The sequence below is a fragment of the Cyprinus carpio genome, chromosome B15 (assembly GCF_018340385.1).
Source record: "Cyprinus carpio isolate SPL01 chromosome B15, ASM1834038v1, whole genome shotgun sequence".
Taxonomy (NCBI): domain Eukaryota; kingdom Metazoa; phylum Chordata; class Actinopteri; order Cypriniformes; family Cyprinidae; genus Cyprinus; species Cyprinus carpio.
In genome coordinates, this window is record NC_056611.1 from 18,509,746 (window position 1) to 18,530,991 (window position 21,246).

A 21,246-nucleotide genomic window follows, 5' to 3' on the forward strand; every position below is an offset into this window, starting at 1 on the left:
GAGAATTCAATTAATTTAACTTTTTCTTTTAAAAAAGCAGTTTCATCCAGAGCACTGAGTAAAATGTGCCAAGGCCAGGGAAATGCTTGAAAGAGCCATTTTAAAACATCTATTTACTTTATAAATTAAATCATGATTATGCATACAATACAAATTCAACAGGTATGTCTTTCACCAGCAATAAAAACACAACCAAGAACAAGTTTGTGCCAAATTGGTGACTACATTCCTGTAGCGTCACAGCATTCATAATAGTTCATGGCACAACGCCTAGAATTTGCTGGCAAATGCAGTTACTTGTGCTTTCCTTTGCTTTTGGCACTTTTCACAAATAACTAGGTTGCTGAACACTGGGAAGAAACCTGTGACTCACATCTGGGGGTTTAAACTACAACTTGACAGGTTAAGAAACCTACCATAATATATGCTCACTGCATTAGAATTAAGCAATAAGGGGACAACCAATAATTTTAAAGCCGTAAAAAGCCCTCAAAAGACATAGACCCTCATTTTATATTCCTAAATATGTCTGCACACTCTCTTATTATTATAGCCCTACTTTGTTATATAGGAGCTGTATGCGTGTACATTTTGATGGAAAGAATGCTTGTAATGCTCATCCTGTCCGAGCACATTTCCAGCATACCAGCACAACATCTGGACCCATCTGGAGGCCACTTTCCCCCTCAGGCTCTGACACATAAACTACACACTCTAAGTATACCTCACCGGTCCAGTCACACTGGGCAACATATGGACGCTCAGTGAACTTAAAGACAATAAGCATAGAGAAACAAAAACATTTAGAGCGTATGAAATTATTCCTTGAAGTAACAAATTTGCATTCTGATGCGCACAGCATTAATGCAACCCTTAATGCTTTTTCAGGAGGAAGCGAGTGTGTGATCCTCTAGAGAGTGAGATATTTATAGAAAACAGTGTAAATCTTATCATTTGTAATGCATTAATAAAATAAAGGTTCTTTTAAGGGTTTTGTCTATGCTGAATAGCAAATAGCAAACAGTCGACTAATGCATTGACTAATGCGCAAAGAAGGTTGTATGGATTATGACACATTGATGTGACATTTGTTAGCTGTGTGCTAAAAAGCATCTGTTTGCATTTAAAAGTCAGACCACCCACTGAGGTTTCACATTACAATAGAAATGCCTGTCTGGGTAAAAACCGAGCTCTAACAAGCAGGTTCTATTCAGTGATTGTAGAGTCCAATATTTAAATGTAATTCATGGAAAAACATACAAAAATATAAACCTGAATATAACAGTGTTCAGTTCCAAACATATATCAAAGTGTCATTGCTTGTAAGTTGTTTATAAGGAGGCTCTATGACATTTATGTGGTGGGAGACTGGACTGGCTGGAGGAACTCTGAAGTGAAAACAGCTTCCGCATACTCTTCGCAAACATCCTGGAACTCTGCTGCCACATCAGCCAGAGCCTCAGCCATTAGCTCATCAGCCAGACTGCGGGAAACAAGGGAAAAGAGAGTTACAGTCCCACCGCACTTATTGCTCATACACACACATTAAAGGGACAGTTCACCCAAAAATATGGAAATATCCCTTAGTTATTTTAAATGCCTCATTCAGGAGAGGAGAAAAAAAAAACATTGCGTATATTTTTGTGTAAAAAATCATTTACCATTTTTTGGTATTTGAAAATGCTGAAAACTAAAATAAAGCTTAAATAAATAAAATGAAATATAAATGAAAAACTAATTAAATCTAAAATTAAATTGCCTTGGGAACTAACTGAAATTAATTCATTTTATTTATCAAACTTATTTAAGGCAGCATGAAAAATCACCCTATTTTCTATTTCTATTCTAATGCATGTTACAGATTTTATTGTAACCAATTCAACAGAGAATATAGAATTTTTTTATGTTTTGACCTCGTAATGTTTAATCAAAATGTCAATGCTACTTCGGTTTCATTGCAGCTTTGATACAAAAACAGACAAAAGCACATAAAATTACTAAAACTTAAACTAAAATTAATCTCTAATAGTACATTAGTAATACTGTAATAACAGCGTTTTGTGTTCTCCTCTCAGCATTAAAGAATAAAAATGACTTCTATTTCTTTAGGACAGTGATGAGATTATCTAAATCCTCTCTTTTAGTCAAATATCAAACTTCCTCTGTTTAAAGAGCAGAGCTCCCCAGAGAGTCCAGTCAGTCTGTGCTCACTCAAGGCCTGGACTGCCTTCAAGGCTCTTATTACCCACAATGCACCGCTGACTGACAAGTGCCTGCACCCATTCCCAGCAGCAGCACTAATTGCCGTGACATTTCCCATCTTCTCTATTTCTCTGGAATAGTAACCATTCAGAGTCTGTGCGGTGCTACACTAACCTTTAAAAAAAAAAAAAAATCCTTAATTTCTTTTTATATCCGTGCAATAACTCATACTTTTTTCGAGCTTCAGCACACAGAAAAATATTTTTACTTTTGATTCCTCACTTTCTCCTTTCCGTAAATGATTTCTGCAACCATTCTTCTCACCACCCACACAGCCCATGGCGCTAGGATCAAGTCTGACAAATGAGACCTCAGCTCTAAGATCAGATTCTGGTTTTTGTGTTCCTCTTCCCACCGTTGTTAAAAGTCTGTTCTCTGTGGACTAGCAGGACTTGATAAATATCCACCGCATTGCACCAACTTAAAAATTCTGTTAAGTATGCTAATGGCGGGGTGGGTGTGCAGGAGCACTAGTGGAACAACAAAGACGCTCATTTACACAGGAGTACGCTCTACATTAGCACCCATCAAAAAACAGCTAATATTTACATTTAAAATGGCATTGTGTGCGAGGATCATGATAGCCGCGAGGCTGTAAACAATCTCAACTCCTACTAGCCGTGTCACTGTGGGAAATGCACTGGGGCTTATGACTAATCTGCTGTTGCTCTGGGTGCACATGGAAGTGCTGAGTTTTTAGTGTTTATACATCCAGGAACGTGTCTGGAGCATAAACAAAACAATGAAAATATGTCAGGAAACTGTAGATATCGGTGACGAATGAGTAAGAGCTAATGTAGGTTAGATGTCTATGGGCCACAGGCACACTGCAGCTTCAGTACACACATAGTTCAGTTGTTTACTGAAGTCACTGCTTTAAGATGCAGATCTGAAATGGATAAGTGTCAAGACTCATTTGCAATTTTTGGTTGTGAAATGAACAAAAAGACATGCAAGATCCCTTTCCAATGCAGTCTGTGCCTGTAAATTTCATTCATGCAAAATGATATTACAATGTTTCTTGCATATTTCGCAACAGCTTTAAAGTCAAATGTCCAGTGAGTGGCACTAAAAGTGCATTCAGTTTTATCTAAAATAGATGAATATCAATCGTTTTATGATGTTGATTGTTGCACATATCGTGACAGTTTGGAAATTAAATGTCTGATGAGTGGTGCTAAAAGGTTAATGCTCTTTATCAAAAGAGCGATGCTATACTAGGTGTGCTACTGAGCAAGTTTACTTCATCAGCAAAACTATGCATATGGAGATGGTTGTGCATTGCAAATTTAAAAATGTATTAATTTAGTAATGAAGTCATGACAGTATTGTGCTTGTAACCACACAATTTTTTTTAATAATCTTTAATTTGCCCATAAATAAAACCCAACGGGCTAAATAAAAACGTTTAATTTGACCACACAAGTTTCTGAAATATATTTTGATGTGTGATATGTAATTAAAAAGGTTAATCTAGGTTAAGCTGTTAGCTTGCTAACTGAAAACAAAAAGAAAGGGTCATGTTTAATTTGATAATTTCAGATTCTGTAACATAATGATATGTGTCAAAGGCTTATTAGGAATAAATATATCGTAAAATGATTTTCTGTGATAATCTAATGGACGACCCTCAAAAATAACAAATAATGAGTTAACAAAACAAGCCTCTTTCAGGTATAATTCAAGCCACACTTTAATAGTGATTGAGATGTTGTATTAATAAAGAAATCATTAGATTCAAACCTGTCTGCTATTGCCCAAGGATTGAAGCTCCCCAGAGCCTCGTGTGAAACCAGGCGCAGAAAGGCATCATGGTTCTCCCTGTATTTCTGGATACTCCTCTGCATGCTGGGCGGTACAGTCAAGTTAACCCCTCGTGTGCTTCCCCCTCCAGCTGGGACTGGATGACTGGGGTCATTTAGAGTTAAAGACTCCTCATCTAGTATCGATGTGTCTGATGCAGCCCTGTAAACAGAAAATATATATATATATAATTTATGTTTTTTTTTTTTTCCATAAAGGTCACAGTATTAAATTTGTGCCTCTAAGGCAAAATAAACTATTTTCAGGTCTTTCATGTGTTTATGGGTAGCATAGCTACTGCCTACAGAAAAGACGACATCGTTTGTTCTAATTAGACTGTAGTGTAACAAGACAATTACAGTAGTCTACAGAATATATATATATATATATATGTGTGTGTGTATGTGTATATAGAGAGAGAGAGAGAGAGAGAGAGAGAATATTTATATCTCATGGCTAAAGCAGAAACATCTGTTAACTTTATTCACACTTCAGACCACCATATCAACTGTTCAGGGAACAGTTTAATAAACAATTTTAATAAACAATATTAGACACAAGCTCAGTCTAGACACTTAAAGCGCAAAGCCGCCAACAGTGCACAAGGGCCATTTATTCTCTAATGGAACATTATAGGGGCCGGCGCTGCTATTGTGCAATCACTTCCCCTTTACCGTTCCCGCAAGGCACCCTCTTTGTGCGGCTAATAGAATAACGCTCTGGCTAACAGCTACCTCAAGCGTTTTGGGCATGCTGTGGCACTCTGGAGAAGTGAGGAATTGACCACAGCTGGGAGAATAATGTCAAACTTTGAGTGGTTGCACAGTGCAAACAAAAACAGCATGAACAGGCGAAGGGATGGTCAAGGTAAGCAGTCAATTAAGGGATTCAAATTAGAAGGCGTCCCCTGTGTTAATTCAGCTCTGTAGTCATAAGCAAGAAAGGTCATGTGAGGTGCTGAAAGAAATAAGCACACAAGCAGTTCTGTGAGATGTAACAATGAACACGCACATACATAGTGAAATAGGCAAACGCTTTCCAGGCTTCTTCTGTCAAAACAAGCCAAAAATAATGACCAAATTTCTCCCCTTCCTGCTTTCAACAACAGCTCCAGCAGTCACAAGCAGAAAAAAAACACCGTCAACGCTCCACATGTGATTTATATGAGCAGACACAATGCTGCACTGACTTGTGCACACGCTCCAGTGTTTGGCAGACAGCATGAGGCACGGGAGATATAGAGGGAGATGATGAGAACTTCTTTTCGGGGAAGGTTCATCAACAATAAGGTATCCAATATCAACAGTGTACAAGGTAACACCTATAAAACAAGAACCAAAGTGAATCCCTCACTTCTACAGAGTGCAATAGCATGCCTAAATGGCAATTAGTAGGTTACATGGAGGGTGAAATTTTTCACACAGTATGTAAATGAAAAAAAAAAAATTGCATTTACAGAAATTTATATTTTCTATTTCTATTCTACAACCATGAACCAGCTCTTTTTCAATGAAAATTTCATCAGAATGGTTTTAAGTCAGTCTAAAAAAATAATAAACACTAAATGAAATTGCAGAATACAAATAAGACAGACTTGAGCGAGTTTCAAGATGTATATTCCATGAAAACAAACCATTTATGCTATTACGCAATATTGACTAACAACACAGTTTTTGGTAGAACATTAGACTTTGAGCTTGCAGAAGGATATATGCAAACGACAATTATTTGACTATTAATTATTTAATAATTGATTGATATAAAGAATTACAGTACACTACCCTTCAATTATACAATGCATCTGAAATCAAATACTTCTCTACTATACAGTATGCGAAAAACATTATGCAAAAAAAAGTAGTATATCTTAGTGCAAATTGTCTATGGGCGTTGGCAATACGGGCGTCCCGAGTTCGAATCCCAACCCGAGGAACTTTCCCGATCCGTCAGTTCTGATTTGTCCTATCGTAATAAAGGACTAAAATAAAGGCGAAAATGCCAAAAATAAATAAAAAGCAGGCGAAAAGTACTCGGATGACTTTCTATTTCCAGTGAGATTATGAAGTATGCATTAAATAGACATTTTACTATCCCATGAGGCCACAGGAGAGGATTTGTGAATAGTAGTGAAGTGACAACACTGACGCTGTAGGTCACAAGACCATATCCACATGGAGGATGTAGTATGTCCGCATTCCATTCATACTATTCATATTCATATTCATACTATATAGAACCTATAGATTCATAGTACATACAACAAACAAGTTCAAATTCAAATGTAGAGACTACTCAGACAGTATGCAACTTTTCTGGTCATAAATCTTAAATAAATATCTCATACATAAACAGTGAACACTTTTCATTCATAACATTGATTGTGTGTCATTGTCATTCTGTGCTTTTGAGGTGTAGTGCAGTTCACAAGCAAATATCTCACCAGTTCTTTCAATAAAAAAAATTAATCAGACTGGTTTATTGAAGTTCTTGCAAGGAACACAGAATGGGCCAGAAAAGCAGCAGACCACAGGATAGACGGACACCGTTTGACCTGGACATATCAGAAGTGATATAATGGAGAAAGCCAGCTGTAATAAGTTAGTGCAAACAGAAATGAGACGTGTAAAAGTCAGTGAATGAGATTCAGGGCAACCGATGCTCTATCAATATTCTGAAAGCAGAGATCAGAACCAATAAAGCTAAAGGGCTGCTTTTGCACCTTTAATCCAGTGAGAAGGCCATCGCCAGCAGCAAGGTTACAGTCGTGGAGCCGGACAGGGAGAGGGAGATTAGCTGGATGAAGGTTAGATGAAGAAAGAGATGGAGAGAAAGAAAGAGAGATGGCGGTTTGAAATAAAAGGTTCCAGAACAGAGAATGAGGATCAAAGCAAAAGCCGCAGCCTCACCATGGGCTCCGCATTGATCTCTTTGAACTCTGAATAAGCAGTGGTGGATCACACACTCTCTCAGATGTGCTGGTTACTCTGTGGAGTCCTCCAACACCAATAACCTCCATGTGCAGACAAAGGACATTATAAGATATCGCCACTTATCGGTTATCTCCCCTCTACGATTCTGTTCCTGAGAGTCACGCATTAGAAAACCTCATTCAGTGAGTTTGTCTTGCACATTGTGTAAGATTCAATAGCACACAGCAAAAAAAACAAGATAATTTAAAACAATAACAATGTACTTGAGCAAAAAAAAATATATATATAAGATAGAATTGGAATAAATACCACTCCACTAGAATTTTTTTCTTTTTTTCTTGTTTTAAGCATAAACCCCACTAAATTTACTCTTAAAGGAGTGGTTGATTGCGATTTCACTTTTTTAACATTAGTGTGTAATGTTGCTTAAAGTTTTGTGATATAAAATGTTCATTAGTCATTCAAATATTTGTTAAATGATATAAATAAGTATTTGATTAATGCTGATGGCAAACAAGAAAGTATTATAATGTTTGCCTATTACTAATTACTATTACTAATATAAATGCAATCGTTATAATACTTTTTGTATAATTTTTTCCTTTTGTTTAACCATTCTATCTGATTATTAGACAAACTTTTTAGACAGAACTGTTAACGATGACGGCGAACAAGAGGGAGAATGTGAGCACTGTGTGTTCAGGCGCTGCCACTCTAAGCACCATCAAAATAAAAGTCCCACCTCTAACACATCGGCCAAGCAGAAAAACGTATCGGCCGATGCCGATATTTGCAAAATGCCAAATATCGGCCGACCACTATTTACAATTACTTGTAACACTTGCATGTACTGCCCACTTTCACCCATTCAAGATAGATTAGATGGATAAAATCAAATCCAGTGCAACTCTGAATGCATTTTATGTCAAACTGAAATATCAACTTAAACAAAGAAAACCAAACTGGTGCACAATTTTCTTTAACATCAAAATCCTTCCTCTCTGTATGAGTACTGTATGAAATATTGATATTAAAGGAGCATACTAAAATGGACTGGAATAGAAGAGGAGTGGCTGGTGATTTCAGTGTTCAGATTGGTCTGTTTGATGCTTTTACGGCAGCATCAAATGACACTTGACTCTACAACCCACTGATAGAAAAATCAAAACAAATCACAGAGGGAGAAAAAGCGAGAAGCAAACACATGTATTGAGTTTCATTATAAATCAGGGCACTATGATTGATTACGCTCCAGCAAAGCTTTTTAGCTCCCCCCCCCTCCGGCCCCCTTACTTCCCTTTTCTCAAGCCAAAATTGTTCTCGGAATATAACAAAAAACCAAACAACAACAACAAAAGCTAAAAAGCGAAGCCACACTGACAGCTCTCTATTGTGCTACAGTAAGGATACACACTGCATCTTTGCAACCAGTCTAACAATGACAAATAAACTGTATAATTCCCCAATCGTTTGTGTGTGGCATTTACAAACTATGCAGTGTTTCCATGTCAAACAGTGTGTTGTCTACACAGGTAATCACAGATAAGACAACAAATAATAAACTCTGCATGCTAATCAACATCAGGGCCCAATATCTGCTCCTCAAACAACCTCCCATGAGCACGCGCTACACCAACACAAAGATCCCAGACCTTGCACACTCTAGTGGCACTTTTCATACACAAATAAACTTTAACTTGTTTTTAATCATAAATCCTCAGTTTGGCCTTGGCCTTTAGTGGCTGTACTAAAAGCCGAATAATTACCATAATGCTTTGCATAATTCATTTTCCACTGGCCACTTTGTTTTCCTGGCCACATCCGCCCAATAATTGTCCATTCTGATGTAAATAAGAAAAGGAAAAGGATGTAAAATGTTCACTAAGAGTTTGATTGAACCATTAGGTTGATTCTAATATATAAAACTGTAACATAAGGATAGAATTAACAACTGAGGCTGGAAGAATGAATGGCATTAAGAGAGAGCTGATGAGTAGATTGACCGTAATTTTCTGATCAAGAGTGCAATGTCCATCTATGTGGCTTTTAAACGAACAGCAGTTGCCAAATCGTCACTATACTTTGCATGCAGGATAAACGCACATCACTTCTTTTGGAAGGATTAGTGAAAAATAACTTGAAAAAGCTTTCAGCGACAGCCATTTTCTGAGTCAGAGTAATGAAATATCGCATTAGTTGGCCAGCTGGCACCTTCATCAGCAGATCTTGTCCTTCAAAATAAGCCAACGGCACTGAGTGTAATATAAAGTTGCTTTGGACACAAAACTACTGACTAACAACAGTGTTGTGAAAAAGTAAGTGTATCTTTAAAAAGTGTCATCCTTCCTCTTTAATGTGGTTATACTAATTTGTACTTGATTTGAACTAATTGGTGCACCTGATGTAGTGAATAAAAAGAACAGGTGAAGTTTGTACACAAAAAAGGGGGAATTTCTGTTAGACAAACCAGTACAAAATGTATATTCCAAGTGTAATTTGTCAAACAATAAAAAACTGTTTTATAATAGCACAAGAGCTTGTAGGCAATCTTTTATATATAATATTACATGTAAGGATATAAAATATTACAAACTAATGTGCTTAATATTTCACTATAAAATAAAATTATATATAACATTATTGTATAACATTATATTATATATATAGTATATACAGAACTGTTGGTGACAAGTAAAAATATATATATATTAAAAAAATGCTGTTCTTTTGAACTTTGTATTAATCAAGGATCCTGAAAAAATGTATCACGGTTTTCACACAAATATTAAGCAGATCAACCATTTACAACATTGATAAGAAATGTCTCTAGAACACCAAATCACCATTTTTGAATGATTTCTGGATGATCATGTGACATTGAAGACTGGAGTAATGGCTGCTGAAAATTCAGCTTTGTCATCAAAGGAATAAATTACATTTTAAAATATATTAAAATAGAAAACAGTTGTTTTAAACTGTAATTTGTATTTCACAAAATTACTATTTTACTGTATTTTTGATCATGAAGCCTTGGTAGAAGAGGCTTCTTTCAACCAACCCCCAAAATAATCTTCTATTGTGATTTTCTCCTAGAAAACTGCATAAGTGTAAGTGACAGAGCTTTGATCCCTGCATCCCTATCAGTCACTGCAGCTCACTGGATTTCTCCAGAGCGATCTTAATCATGGTCACAGTCATTGCTCATGTTTCAACACAGCCACCGTAAGAGACACTGAAGAATAGTCTCTAGTGGAGTGACATTTCAGAGCCGATGTTTTCTGTCAGCATTAAGTGACTGGCTGAGGATAAATAAATCCAAACAATAGTTCAGATCAGAGGCAGCGGAGAGAAACCATGGCCCATGCAGCCTCGATTCTCAGCAGCCCGTGACATCAATGCAACCCAAACACCCATGGTGAATGCACTAATATATATGGAGAGTAAACAAATCTTCAAGTGGTGCTAAAACCAGTCCTTGTGGTTACTGTCTGGGATGTTAATTGAATATTTTTACATGTAAAGTTACGATAACACAAATATTAATATGAAAGGATTGCAGTCCCTCTATCTGTCTGTAACGGTTCCAGATTGAAGTTGGTGCCATTTTCTTTTGTGACAAGGAAAGTCAGTGAAGCATGTGGCTCACTGACCTGAGACCAGTTAACAAACGCCCAACACTGCAGCACTGTATGATAACAGGGAGGCAGCAACAATAGGCAGACAATAAATTAGCAGTTGCCTACCTAACTTACATATAAAAATATATTGCAGGGTTGTTCACAACAGTTGTTAAAAAGAAGAAAAAAAACAACATACATACACAGACACACATATTAGTAACCTCAAAGTTAGCACGTTAACGCATGCGAACGCAGAGGTGAAGCTACTCACAACTGCTGTTTCGGTCTCGTTTTTTTCTTGACAAAAATTGCATTTATTTAGATGCATAATGTCTTACGACCACATCAAATGGGAGAATTTTTTTGCGATTAATTTCAGAAAAAAAAAAGTGCAATTAGTTAATTTTTTTTTAATCGACTGTCTTAATTATTTACATGCCATTTGGCACTCTTTGATGTGGCGTGACAGATCGCTGTATAGAAGCCTTAGTTCTAATGGCAGAGTGGAGCGTGAGTGAGCGCAATCATCCCTTCATCTTTACTACCAGTTTTAACATGAAATAAGCATGACTGAACATCTCATGTAATCACTCAATCAGTGTTTCAATTGCAGAAATATGTAATTAAAACAGCTTGTAAACAAAAAGTCACGCAGCATTTCATTTACCTCAGGCAAGTCATCAGTGTCCACAGCTCGTCAGTTTGCTATAGTATAGAGAAATGAAGTCTAGAGAAGAGCGTTTTGAGAAATATTATACTATATACTGTTATATTTTACTTTACCTGTTAGTGGTCTTAATTATTTAATGTATGTTTAAATAAATCATTTATAAAAAAAGTTATGACAGCCATTGTGTAAATGATAATTTCAACAACAAATACAAACTGTATAATTTAGATGTTAATTTAAAAACTGCATTATGTGCAATTTACATGTTTGCATACAAATTTTTAATTTGAGTGTTGAAAATTATAGTTAAAAAGTATAGTAACTGAATTCATGTTTCGGCTCTGTTGTTAATTGTAACCTTATACTAATGCAGCATTTAGAATGATTTGCTTGCGTTGTCACTTTGATAAAAGCATTTGCTACTTGAATAAATGCAAATATAAATTATTGAAAGGTACGTTGATCATTTTAGTCAGACAGATTGCACACTTGAAAGGCTTGTAAATACTGTAATTCCCTGAGATTAGACATGAGATGGTGCTTTGAAGTTTGTGTAGACATTGTGCTCCTACGTCAAGAGAGAAAAAGAAAGTGGAGTGCTGTATGTTTACACTGCGTTCACAAAGCTGAAAGGCCTTGCTGCGAGCTAAAGCCGAAAAGGAGAAAGGATTTTAATCTTCTAATGTATCTATTGAACCTGTTCCACTAAATTTCCCACCATGCCCATCCTGCTTTAGACAACTCTCACGCCCTCAAGACTGTCCCTTTTTATTCTTTTATTTTCCACATTAATTTACTGAGCCACAGCTGCTGCCAAAGCTTTGGGCAGAAAGAAGCGAGGCTCCCGCTCTCTCTTGGCAGAACTACAGAAGGAGGAGGCGGAGGGAGAGAGACTGGCTTTAACCAGCAGATATTTTGGAATTCGATTTTCATGTAGCTGTTATTGAATATTCCCTAAACAGACAGATATTGCGTGCAAAAAAAAAAAATATCTGGTCAATGTGCAGTTACCCTACAATTCAAGTGAAGACTGATTACATTGTGACTGATCCAAATGTGCCTGGCATACATGGAGTCAATACACTCTCAAATCAGCTGATAGTCACTCACCCAGTCTCCACTGGATTTTGCAGGAGGATGTTGGCTGTTCTGGGTGCATTCAGGACTTGTTTCGTCAGTCGTATTGGCTGAGGAGAGGCTGGCCTAGAGCTAGAAATATTCCTTTGAGCATCTGCAAGACACAGAACGTTTTACACTGCTGCCATCTGGTGGAAACCAATGTCATGTCAGCCAAACAAAATGCAGAGCACATACTTGTCTGTCTCTCCAGGGACAAAGTGGGGAGACGCTGAGACTGACCTTCTGATGCTCTCAAAAGGACAACTGATAACTACTTTTGTCAGTCTTTCTGTCTACTATCAACTGGGGAATGTAAATGGTCCATCTGGGTCCTGTGACTCACCTGTGCCTTTTTCCCAGATAAGTGGGTCAGAGTATGAGATCATAGCAAAGCGCCTACGGACTTCTTCCTGGTCTCTCTGGGTAAAAAAAATACAGCTTTGTGAGTCATGTGATTTCATTTTATTATTTTATATTTAATTTAATTTAATTTAATTTAATTTAATTTAAATTTACATTTATTTAAAACTAATTAAATATTTATTTTACTTTTTTTTACTTTTATATTTATTTATTTATTTGAAACAAAGAAAATGTTCCAAAGGGAAAAAAATAATAATAATAATTTAGGGGGGGGGGGAATTAAATAAATAAATAAATATATATATTTTTATTTTCAATCATTTCTATTTTATTATTATTATTATTATTATTATTATTATTATTCATTTTACTTATGATTTAATAACTTTTTAATAATAATTTTGTTTTTATTTTATCACTTCTTTTAATATGAGAATTTTATATTATAATTGTTATATTATCTTTTACTTTTAATAACCTTTTATTAGTATTATTACTATTATTATAAATAAATAAATAAATAAATAAATAAATAAATATTTAAGTAAATAAGAAAACATATCAAGTTCAGACCATTAAATTACAAAAAGTGAGGCATCACGCCAAACTCACAAATCTTATAATCTATGCCTTTAGCTCCCACACACTGACCTCCATCTCCTCCATCCTCAGCAACATGCTCTCTAAAGTGGGGCCCTGCAGCTGCTTCTCAGCATCAGCCTCGGCCACCTGCTGCATCTCAGTCACCCACAGAGCTCGAGCTGCGTCCTCCAGAAGATCTTCCAGAAGAGCTTCGCTCAGTACATCCGCACTGGCCCCAGGCTGTCAGCATTTCCAGCACAACACAGCACAGAATAACAGAATACTTCAAAAATTTAGTAAATTGAACCTTCATTAAATATTCAGTTTACAAAAGTTCTTGGTGCCAAAGATGCAGGAATAAAAAAAATGAAGAAAAGTGTGAGTTCTCACCTTATCTGCAACCTTCAGCCGCTCTCTGAGTGTGTCACTTCCTGTTCCAACCACCTGCCATACAAATATGAGACAGAAACAGTAGAGACGGGATTCTCTATTTACATCCACACACAACAGCTGTTCACAGTATGCTCGAAGGGAAAAACATTCAAATATGAGGGAAAAACGCTCCAAATTGTACACTCAGTCATACAAAGATTTATAGCTCTTGCTGATACAGTAACATGTCAGACATTATTTGGGGAAAACAACATCAGATGAATGTCTTTACCTTTGCTTGGTCCAACAAAGGTTGAATTCTTTCTCTAGCAGCCTGCTCAGCTTTTTCCGCCCATTGTGTCGGAGAGCCCACTGTGGTCCTACCATGGCCACATATTAATACACATCAATGCAAACAAACCCTCAAATAATAGAAAGTTCAATTAACCTTTTTTCCCCTCATTAACCTTGAGGAAAACATTCCAAAATGTAACCAAAAAGTTATTTATTTATTTTTTTGCCCAATAAATTTTGGCTGTTTTTCTGGCATATAACATGAATAAAAATAAATAAATAAAAAATAAAAAATAACCATTTTTTAAATGTAGTGGTATATTTATTAAATTAACTCCATAGACAGATGGTACGAGAACCACCCAAAAAAATAAATAAAAAAAATTAAATTAATTTCCAGCCAGTTTGTCCAGATCTTGATTTCCATACATTATTATTCAACGCAAATGGATTATGTCATCTTCCATTTTGCTAATTTAAATTGATGGCAACCAATGAAATTTCATGATAAAAAGCTCATTTTAATTAACTCAATTAAACAAGCCGCGAAACTCATTTCTTGCATACACAGTTCATTGAAGCACTGGTTAACTATAATAATAATGAGGGAGCTGCCATCATACCGGAGTTTGTTAATGCGGTCAGCCTCCTCTTTACTCAGACGATTCAGTTCTTTTAGTCTGTCTGCAGTCACTCGGTCCAGCCAGGCTTGCCTTTAGCACATAAACGTACACACCAATGAGCTTCTGCTGTCTCATACTCAACAGTTAAAAAAGACCTTCTTCAACAGTGAACATGAGCACTTTAATGTCACAATTGAGGATCATAGAGATGATCATTTAGTTAGAAAGAGAGCCCAGTGATAATGAAGAGAGGGTTCATTACATACCTAAGGGCTTCATTTTGGGCTTGATTCCTGTCATGTGATGAAGGGCTGAGCTGTGTGCTGCCACTCGGGCTGGTCTGTGGATTCTGCTTTTCAGGGCTCTTTTTAGGTGAGAACAGACATCTGGGCTCTGGCCGGCTAGACACAGCACTACACAGGTGTATATATTCATATTTATTAGAAGAACACAAAGTTGCAATAATGTAAAGTCCTGTGTGCAAGACAAATATGGATGAAGGGGCTGGATGTACTGACCGTGGGCGAGGAGGAGAGTGAGGGGATGTTGGTATCCAAGGCACAGTGGGCTCTTTCTGAGGTACCTGGTTTTCCCTCAGTCGGGACGAGACAGTGGGCTGCTGGAAGCTGGCATCACGAACATGACTGGCCTGCTGAATGAGAGACAGTGTGTCTTATCTTTTTTTTTTTTTTTTAAACTGTTTGAAAACCACAGTCATTACTCCAGTCTTAGAGTCACAAGATCATTCAGAAAAGCATTCTAATGCTAATTTGGTGCACATTTCTTATTATTATCAATGTTGGAAACACAAATGATTTAGTTGAAACCTTGATAAAAAAAAAAAACTATTCTTGACTATTTGATGTTAATAGAAAAGCATTTATTAAAAATAAATATTTTTACTGACACCTCTGATCAGTTTAATGCATCCTTGCTGAATAAAAAAAAAAAATTATTTCAAAATCTTATTAACTCTAAAATTTTGAAAGTTAGTGTTTCTCAATAAAAAAGTAGCGCTATAACTAAACTAAGTATAAATAAATGATTATTAATAAGAAGAATAAAAAAACCTTTACGTGGTCTGGGTTGATGGCACTGGAAGTTTTGTTGGGTTTCTGTGCTTCTGCCGCTCTCAGTTTTTGATGATGTAAGAGGCTCTCTAGCCCTGCCCTCAGAACTTCACTGCGCTCCTTCACCAGTGCTTGAGAGGTCCTGTGGGATTTTGCTGCCAGTCTGCTGCCTGCATTCATTACCAAAATCTCAGATTTTCTTTTGCAATACCCTGAAATCAAATACCTACCCGCAGCACATGCTGCAAACCAATTCTACTCAAGATAAATAATTAAATATTGATTTGATGAATATGATTTTCATATACAGTGGCCCAAAAAGTATTTGTACAGTTATACATACAAATGACAAAATATCAAAACAAGATACAATACCAAAAAATTGCTACTAGTTTTCTAAGAACTCACTGTGTTGGTGTGTTAAAATAAATACATTTCTTTAAAATAAACTTGGTTAGATGTTTTGCAAAGACATTCAGACTTATGGACAGAAACAACAAACTCTTTTTGAAAACTGAACATCACTTTGGTTGTCATGACTCACCACCAGGCTTTTTTGCAGCAGCTGGCTTTCGGGGTCTTTGTGAGGTCCTCTCAGCTGGTGCTCTGGCAGGACGGGGAGGGGACATGCTGCGGGCCCTGACCCGGGTAGAAGTCTTTTCCACTGGGTTGACATTTTGCAAATCTACATCTCTTTTCTTGGTTGTCTCCTGCTTACTCAGTGCTGAGTCCAGTGTCTGAGCAATCATAAACAAAACAGCATTAAATGAAGGCTTTGACATTCATTGAAAGTTTATTGTGTTTATATACGATACATCACCTCTAATTTCTGCAGGATGTCGAGGGCTGTCTCTGGGACGGCAGATCCTTGCCCCACCTCTGCTTTGGCTGAGCAGAGAGAGAGCTGGCGAATCAGCTGCCCCAGCTCTTTGCAGTGGGTGGGCACTCTGTTCTCAGCAGGGTCTGACAGCTGGTTGATAAAAACCTGCATGGCTCTTACAGCCCCCCGGTGAGCAGCAGCCAGTCTGTCCATTGCCCTGGACTGAGAAGACATCCATAGAAACATTTAAAACCCTTGCATGACTCATTCTTGCACTTTAAAATCAAGCTACAATCAAATATTGATTTTTTTGGGTGGGCGAAATGAACTTTGGTACCTTTTGGGTGTGTTTGACATTCTGGGAACGCAGCTTGTCTAGATCCTCCTGTATTCCTTTAACCTTGAACAAAACAACAAAACAGTCCCATTGTGGATCTTTAAAGCCACCTTTTTATCTCAAACCAGTTGTCGTTCAAGTACAAAAATCCATGGTTTTGCATGATTTTCTGACTATATCCATATGCAGAATTGTTGGATCCAAACTGAACATCATGTGCGCTGAAATATTTGAACTTCTGTAGCTAAACGTGTGCACTATATCTGTGAAATGGGTGGTTATGAATACTTATGTCTGGAATCAGTTATGTTAATTAGCCTTAAAAAAAACTATTATGCTTTTCTTTAAAATCTATTGACAGACCTCTGTTTTGTGTGGATATATATTCATACATTCAACCATGGCAAATAAGCAAAATTATGAAAAATGATGTCTTCAATAGTTCTTTTATAATTATTTATGTTAATTAGACCTTCAAAAACTACAATGTTTTTCTTTCAAACGTATTTGGAGGTCAATGTTTTGTGTAGATATATTTATACATTCAGTATTTACTCATTTTACCATGGTAAATAAGTTGCATTATGAATAAATATGTCTGAAATCATTATTTTAGAATTATAAAGAAATTTTATTAGAAAATCTACTTTGGTTGTCTTTTAAATGTACTGGCAATCATTTCTTTTGTGTGGCTATATTCACACATTCATTATTCATTCATTTTTAATTGTAAATAATAATACTAATAATTTAATAATTATTTCACAATTACCTACATTAATTATCCATAGGAAACCTACTCTGCTTTTATTTAAACCTTTTAAATTATTTTCTGTTTTAAGACCAGTTTAAAAGTTCAGTCTGACTTCTGTGCAGTACTAAAAATAAAAAAATTATTTCTTGTGTTTGTGAACTGCAGTGCTGCTCACAGACCTGCTGCTGTAACACATAGATGATGCGTGCAGAACGGGCTGCTTGCTCCTGTCGCCGGACCTCCATCCTTTGTTTCTCCTCAGGCTCCTGAACCTCCACAGCACGACCTGCAGAAAACCCACATGCACATCTCTTAAAAAGTGTAAAAAAAAATAAAAATAAAATAAAACATAGTACAGGTGCTCAGAATTAATGAGAATACCTTTATTAGCCAACTGCTCTATCCTTTGCACATATGTGCTCAGCTCCTTCTGTAGTTTCCGGATCTCCTGAGTGAGCTGAGGTTCACCGCTGTTGACTCTCGGGTCGAGGACTTTGGTAGGTGGCTGGCTCTGTTTAAGTTGGCTGTTGGGTTGATGAGGAGTATAAACAAGCACCTGAGCACCATTTTTTAACTGTTTCTTTGGACCTGACATCTTTGGGTGCACCGCATGAGGACTGTGATCTATGTTGCTTCTTTCAGGGCTGATATTCTGGGATCTCTCTGCTGGTTCGGGTGACATACAGCTGATGGATTCCTGATGTTTCCTGCGCAGATCTCTCCTGGCGAGTCTGACGGCAGCCTGCAGACGCTCTTCTGAGAGGACTGAGAGACGTACGGAGCTGCTGCAGCTCTCCAGATCATCCTGTCTTTCTGGACGGGGTATAAGTTTCTCTATTATGATGGGAGACGGGGGTCCCACGCGGGTGGCTCGGTTAAGAACACTGGCTGCCACTGTGTTACTGAACTGAAGCTGTGAAGAGAAGAATCACAACCAATGAGAATGAAGGAGAAGCGTGTTCATCGGCACCAAAAGTTTTTTTGTTCAAATACACAAGAATATAGCATGCAGCATTAACTTACATTATATAGGACAATACATTTACAATACGTTCTTGCATCAGTAACTTACCTGTGTTTGCAGACCAGTCATTTGAGACCCAGAGGAGCCTTTTTGAATCCATTCACGATTCACAGTGGTCATAGCAGACCCCCTTTGGAAATCTGAAATCATCCTGATAATATTTTTTACCAGCTATCTTGATGGAAGTAATAAATTCAACCAATCCTGCTTAAGTAATCCCTCTCAGCGCAAATAATTCTCTACTGATTGATCCGATCGACTTCAAAAAGCAATTGCTTTATCGCACGAAAACACATAGTAAATGGACACCCGACGAGTAAATCCGTTGTATTATGTTTCAAGATGACAGAAAGTTGGTAAAGACTAGCTAAAATCAAGATTTGTTTATAGGAAGTGTCAGGCAGTTTAAAACACCGCCATGACAACAAAACACTTCTTCGTGATTATCTGTCAGCTGTTATAATTGCGCTCGGGCATGCTGTCGCCCCCTATCGGACTAAGTTACTGCTGCCTGAGGTGACCCAGAAAGGTTGTATTCATTGAATTCATGAATCTGAGCTTTAAATATTGCAGTGTATTGTTCATTTATTCATGTTGTAAAAACTTTTTTTTTTTTGGCATTAAAGTTTATTTTGTAAATAAAACTAAAACTACAGTGTGTTAAATTAAAACTGGAGGTACATGAAGTTACTATATATATATATATTTTTTTTTTTACAAATATTAAAATATTGCATATTTAAAAGGTGAAAGAAATTAGGCTGGAAAAGTACATTAATAAAATCATACAAAGTCATGAAAAATCATGGAATTGTATATATAATGACTTTGGGCACCAAATGTTCCTGCAATTACACACACACACACACACACACACACACACCTATTACGCAGGGCAATCATTTGTACAGTATTCTACACAGCTCAGCTGCTCTCTGCCCTCGTTTACTTTTCAATGAGCTCATGTCAGAGACCCTGTCCCCATGGAAACATGGCCAGCCTCACTCAAGCGCTGAGCCTCTGCCTCAGAAAGAAGACAGCTCACCTGAATAGATGAGAATCAGAGCACATGAAATATGGGGCATGAACAGAACAAACAATGGGGATGAACAGCAGGCCAAAACACAATATCAAGCTGTTTATGGAAAGAGGAAATCAGGGCAGGGAGTGACAGAGAGAAAGAAGAGACTGGCCCGAAGGCCTGTCTACCAAATCAATGCCTTATTAAGCACACAGACATTTCAAAAGCCCCAAAAGACACAACACAGGGTGGCACACAGACGATATGAATATATCTGATTATATTAAAAAGCATTCAGGCGATCATTCTCAGATCAATTACTCTGTTTAATGTGCGCTGCTTAACAGATACACTCCAGCCTGCACGCTTGTGTCATACAGCTGCTCCTCGGGCGTGGGGCGGACGTAGACAGAGTCAGCACGGATACCTGCATGCTAAATGACTTTTGGTACTCAGTGGTGCTCAAACAGACACCTGTGACAATGAGGGCTGATGTCCACTCAGTTATGCCACTCTGGGATCCCTTACCAAAAAGTAGTATACTTCAAGTTTATTTTATTAAGTATACTTAAGTAAAGTTCAAGTATATTTAGACTTTTTGTAAGTATAAGTCAAGTATACTTAAATGTCATTTTAAGTATATTTCTGAGAAGTACATAAAGCCCATTTCTGAGAAGTACATAAAAAGTAAACTAAAAGCATACTTTCCTATTTTTTAGTTTAAAAGAAGTATACTAATAGCACACTTGAATAAACTTCTTTTCCGTAAGGGATGCCATGTTGATGTAGTTCAGTCAGTTGCTGTTGAAAGTGGCAAAATCATAGGAAATAAAAGACAAACACAGAGGTCACACTGTCAGGCTCCGTGGAAAAATAAGCTAGCTGGCAACCAGAAAACAGTCCCAAAAATATATTGTGGTGCTTTGCCTAGAGGCCTCAGGCATTTGCTGGGTAAACAAACTGTGTGTGTGATTTGTTTCTGACTGAGCATGTGATTTGCAACCCTTATGCACTGGAACATGATGAAGAGAAAAATATCCCAATGGTGACTTCTGGCCATCCGCCCAGCTGGCAATCCCAGACCAGGTCACTAAAAACCCAGCTTTTGCATCAAAAGCTGGATTTCTCCCTGACTAGATGTGGAGAGGAGCGTCATGTCACTTTGATTCAGTTCTGTGTACACTAATAGCATCCTCTGGAGATGGATAACACCTTTTCCTAACTCATCCTGTGAATCGCAGAATAATCTGCTGGTCCCCAATGAGGATGTTGAGAATGCCGAAATAGCAGAAGAGATGCCATTCATAGACAAAGTAGTGCAAAACCATTGCTTCCTGGAAGAGGGCAGTAACTTTCTTGGACTTGAAAGAACGGAAAGGCATAATCTTAACCTTTCAAGTCTAGGGACACTGCCATGTACATTTTCCTAAATCAAACATAATTATTTTCATCTGTTTGCACATTGTAATCAGAGTAAGGTCTACATCGCATCACATGTATTTGGGACACAGCGGCCACACAGTTACCCAGAGTAGAGGCTTTTTTTTTTTTAGAAGAAACTCAGAGACAGATTTGCAAACAC

The 21,246-nt window shown here is 37.2% G+C and overlaps 1 protein-coding gene across 3 annotated transcripts; it reads right to left on the minus strand.

The window, feature by feature from the left end:
* Nucleotides 1-94: 94 nt before the first annotated feature.
* On the minus strand, nucleotides 95-19,099 carry kiaa0753 (KIAA0753 ortholog). Of its 3 annotated transcripts, none has more exons than XM_042739610.1 (17): nucleotides 18,692-19,099; nucleotides 18,001-18,532; nucleotides 17,799-17,905; nucleotides 16,866-16,928; nucleotides 16,529-16,750; nucleotides 16,253-16,445; nucleotides 15,709-15,878; nucleotides 15,157-15,290; nucleotides 14,905-15,051; nucleotides 14,639-14,728; nucleotides 14,014-14,101; nucleotides 13,740-13,793; nucleotides 13,419-13,589; nucleotides 12,748-12,823; nucleotides 12,396-12,516; nucleotides 4,006-4,227; nucleotides 95-1,483 (listed from the first exon to the last, which is right to left on the minus strand). In XM_042739610.1, exons 1-17 carry the CDS (start codon nucleotides 18,791-18,793, stop codon nucleotides 1,354-1,356), a joined length of 2,622 nt encoding a protein of 873 aa, XP_042595544.1. In that variant the 5' UTR covers nucleotides 18,794-19,099; the 3' UTR covers nucleotides 95-1,353. The 3 variants fall into 3 exon arrangements, with proteins under 3 accessions (XP_042595544.1, XP_042595546.1, XP_042595545.1); XM_042739612.1 differs by having other exon boundaries at nucleotides 15,157-15,287; nucleotides 15,715-15,878; nucleotides 18,692-19,098; XM_042739611.1 differs by having other exon boundaries at nucleotides 15,715-15,878; nucleotides 18,692-19,098.
* Between the last annotated feature and the right edge of the window lie 2,147 nt (nucleotides 19,100-21,246).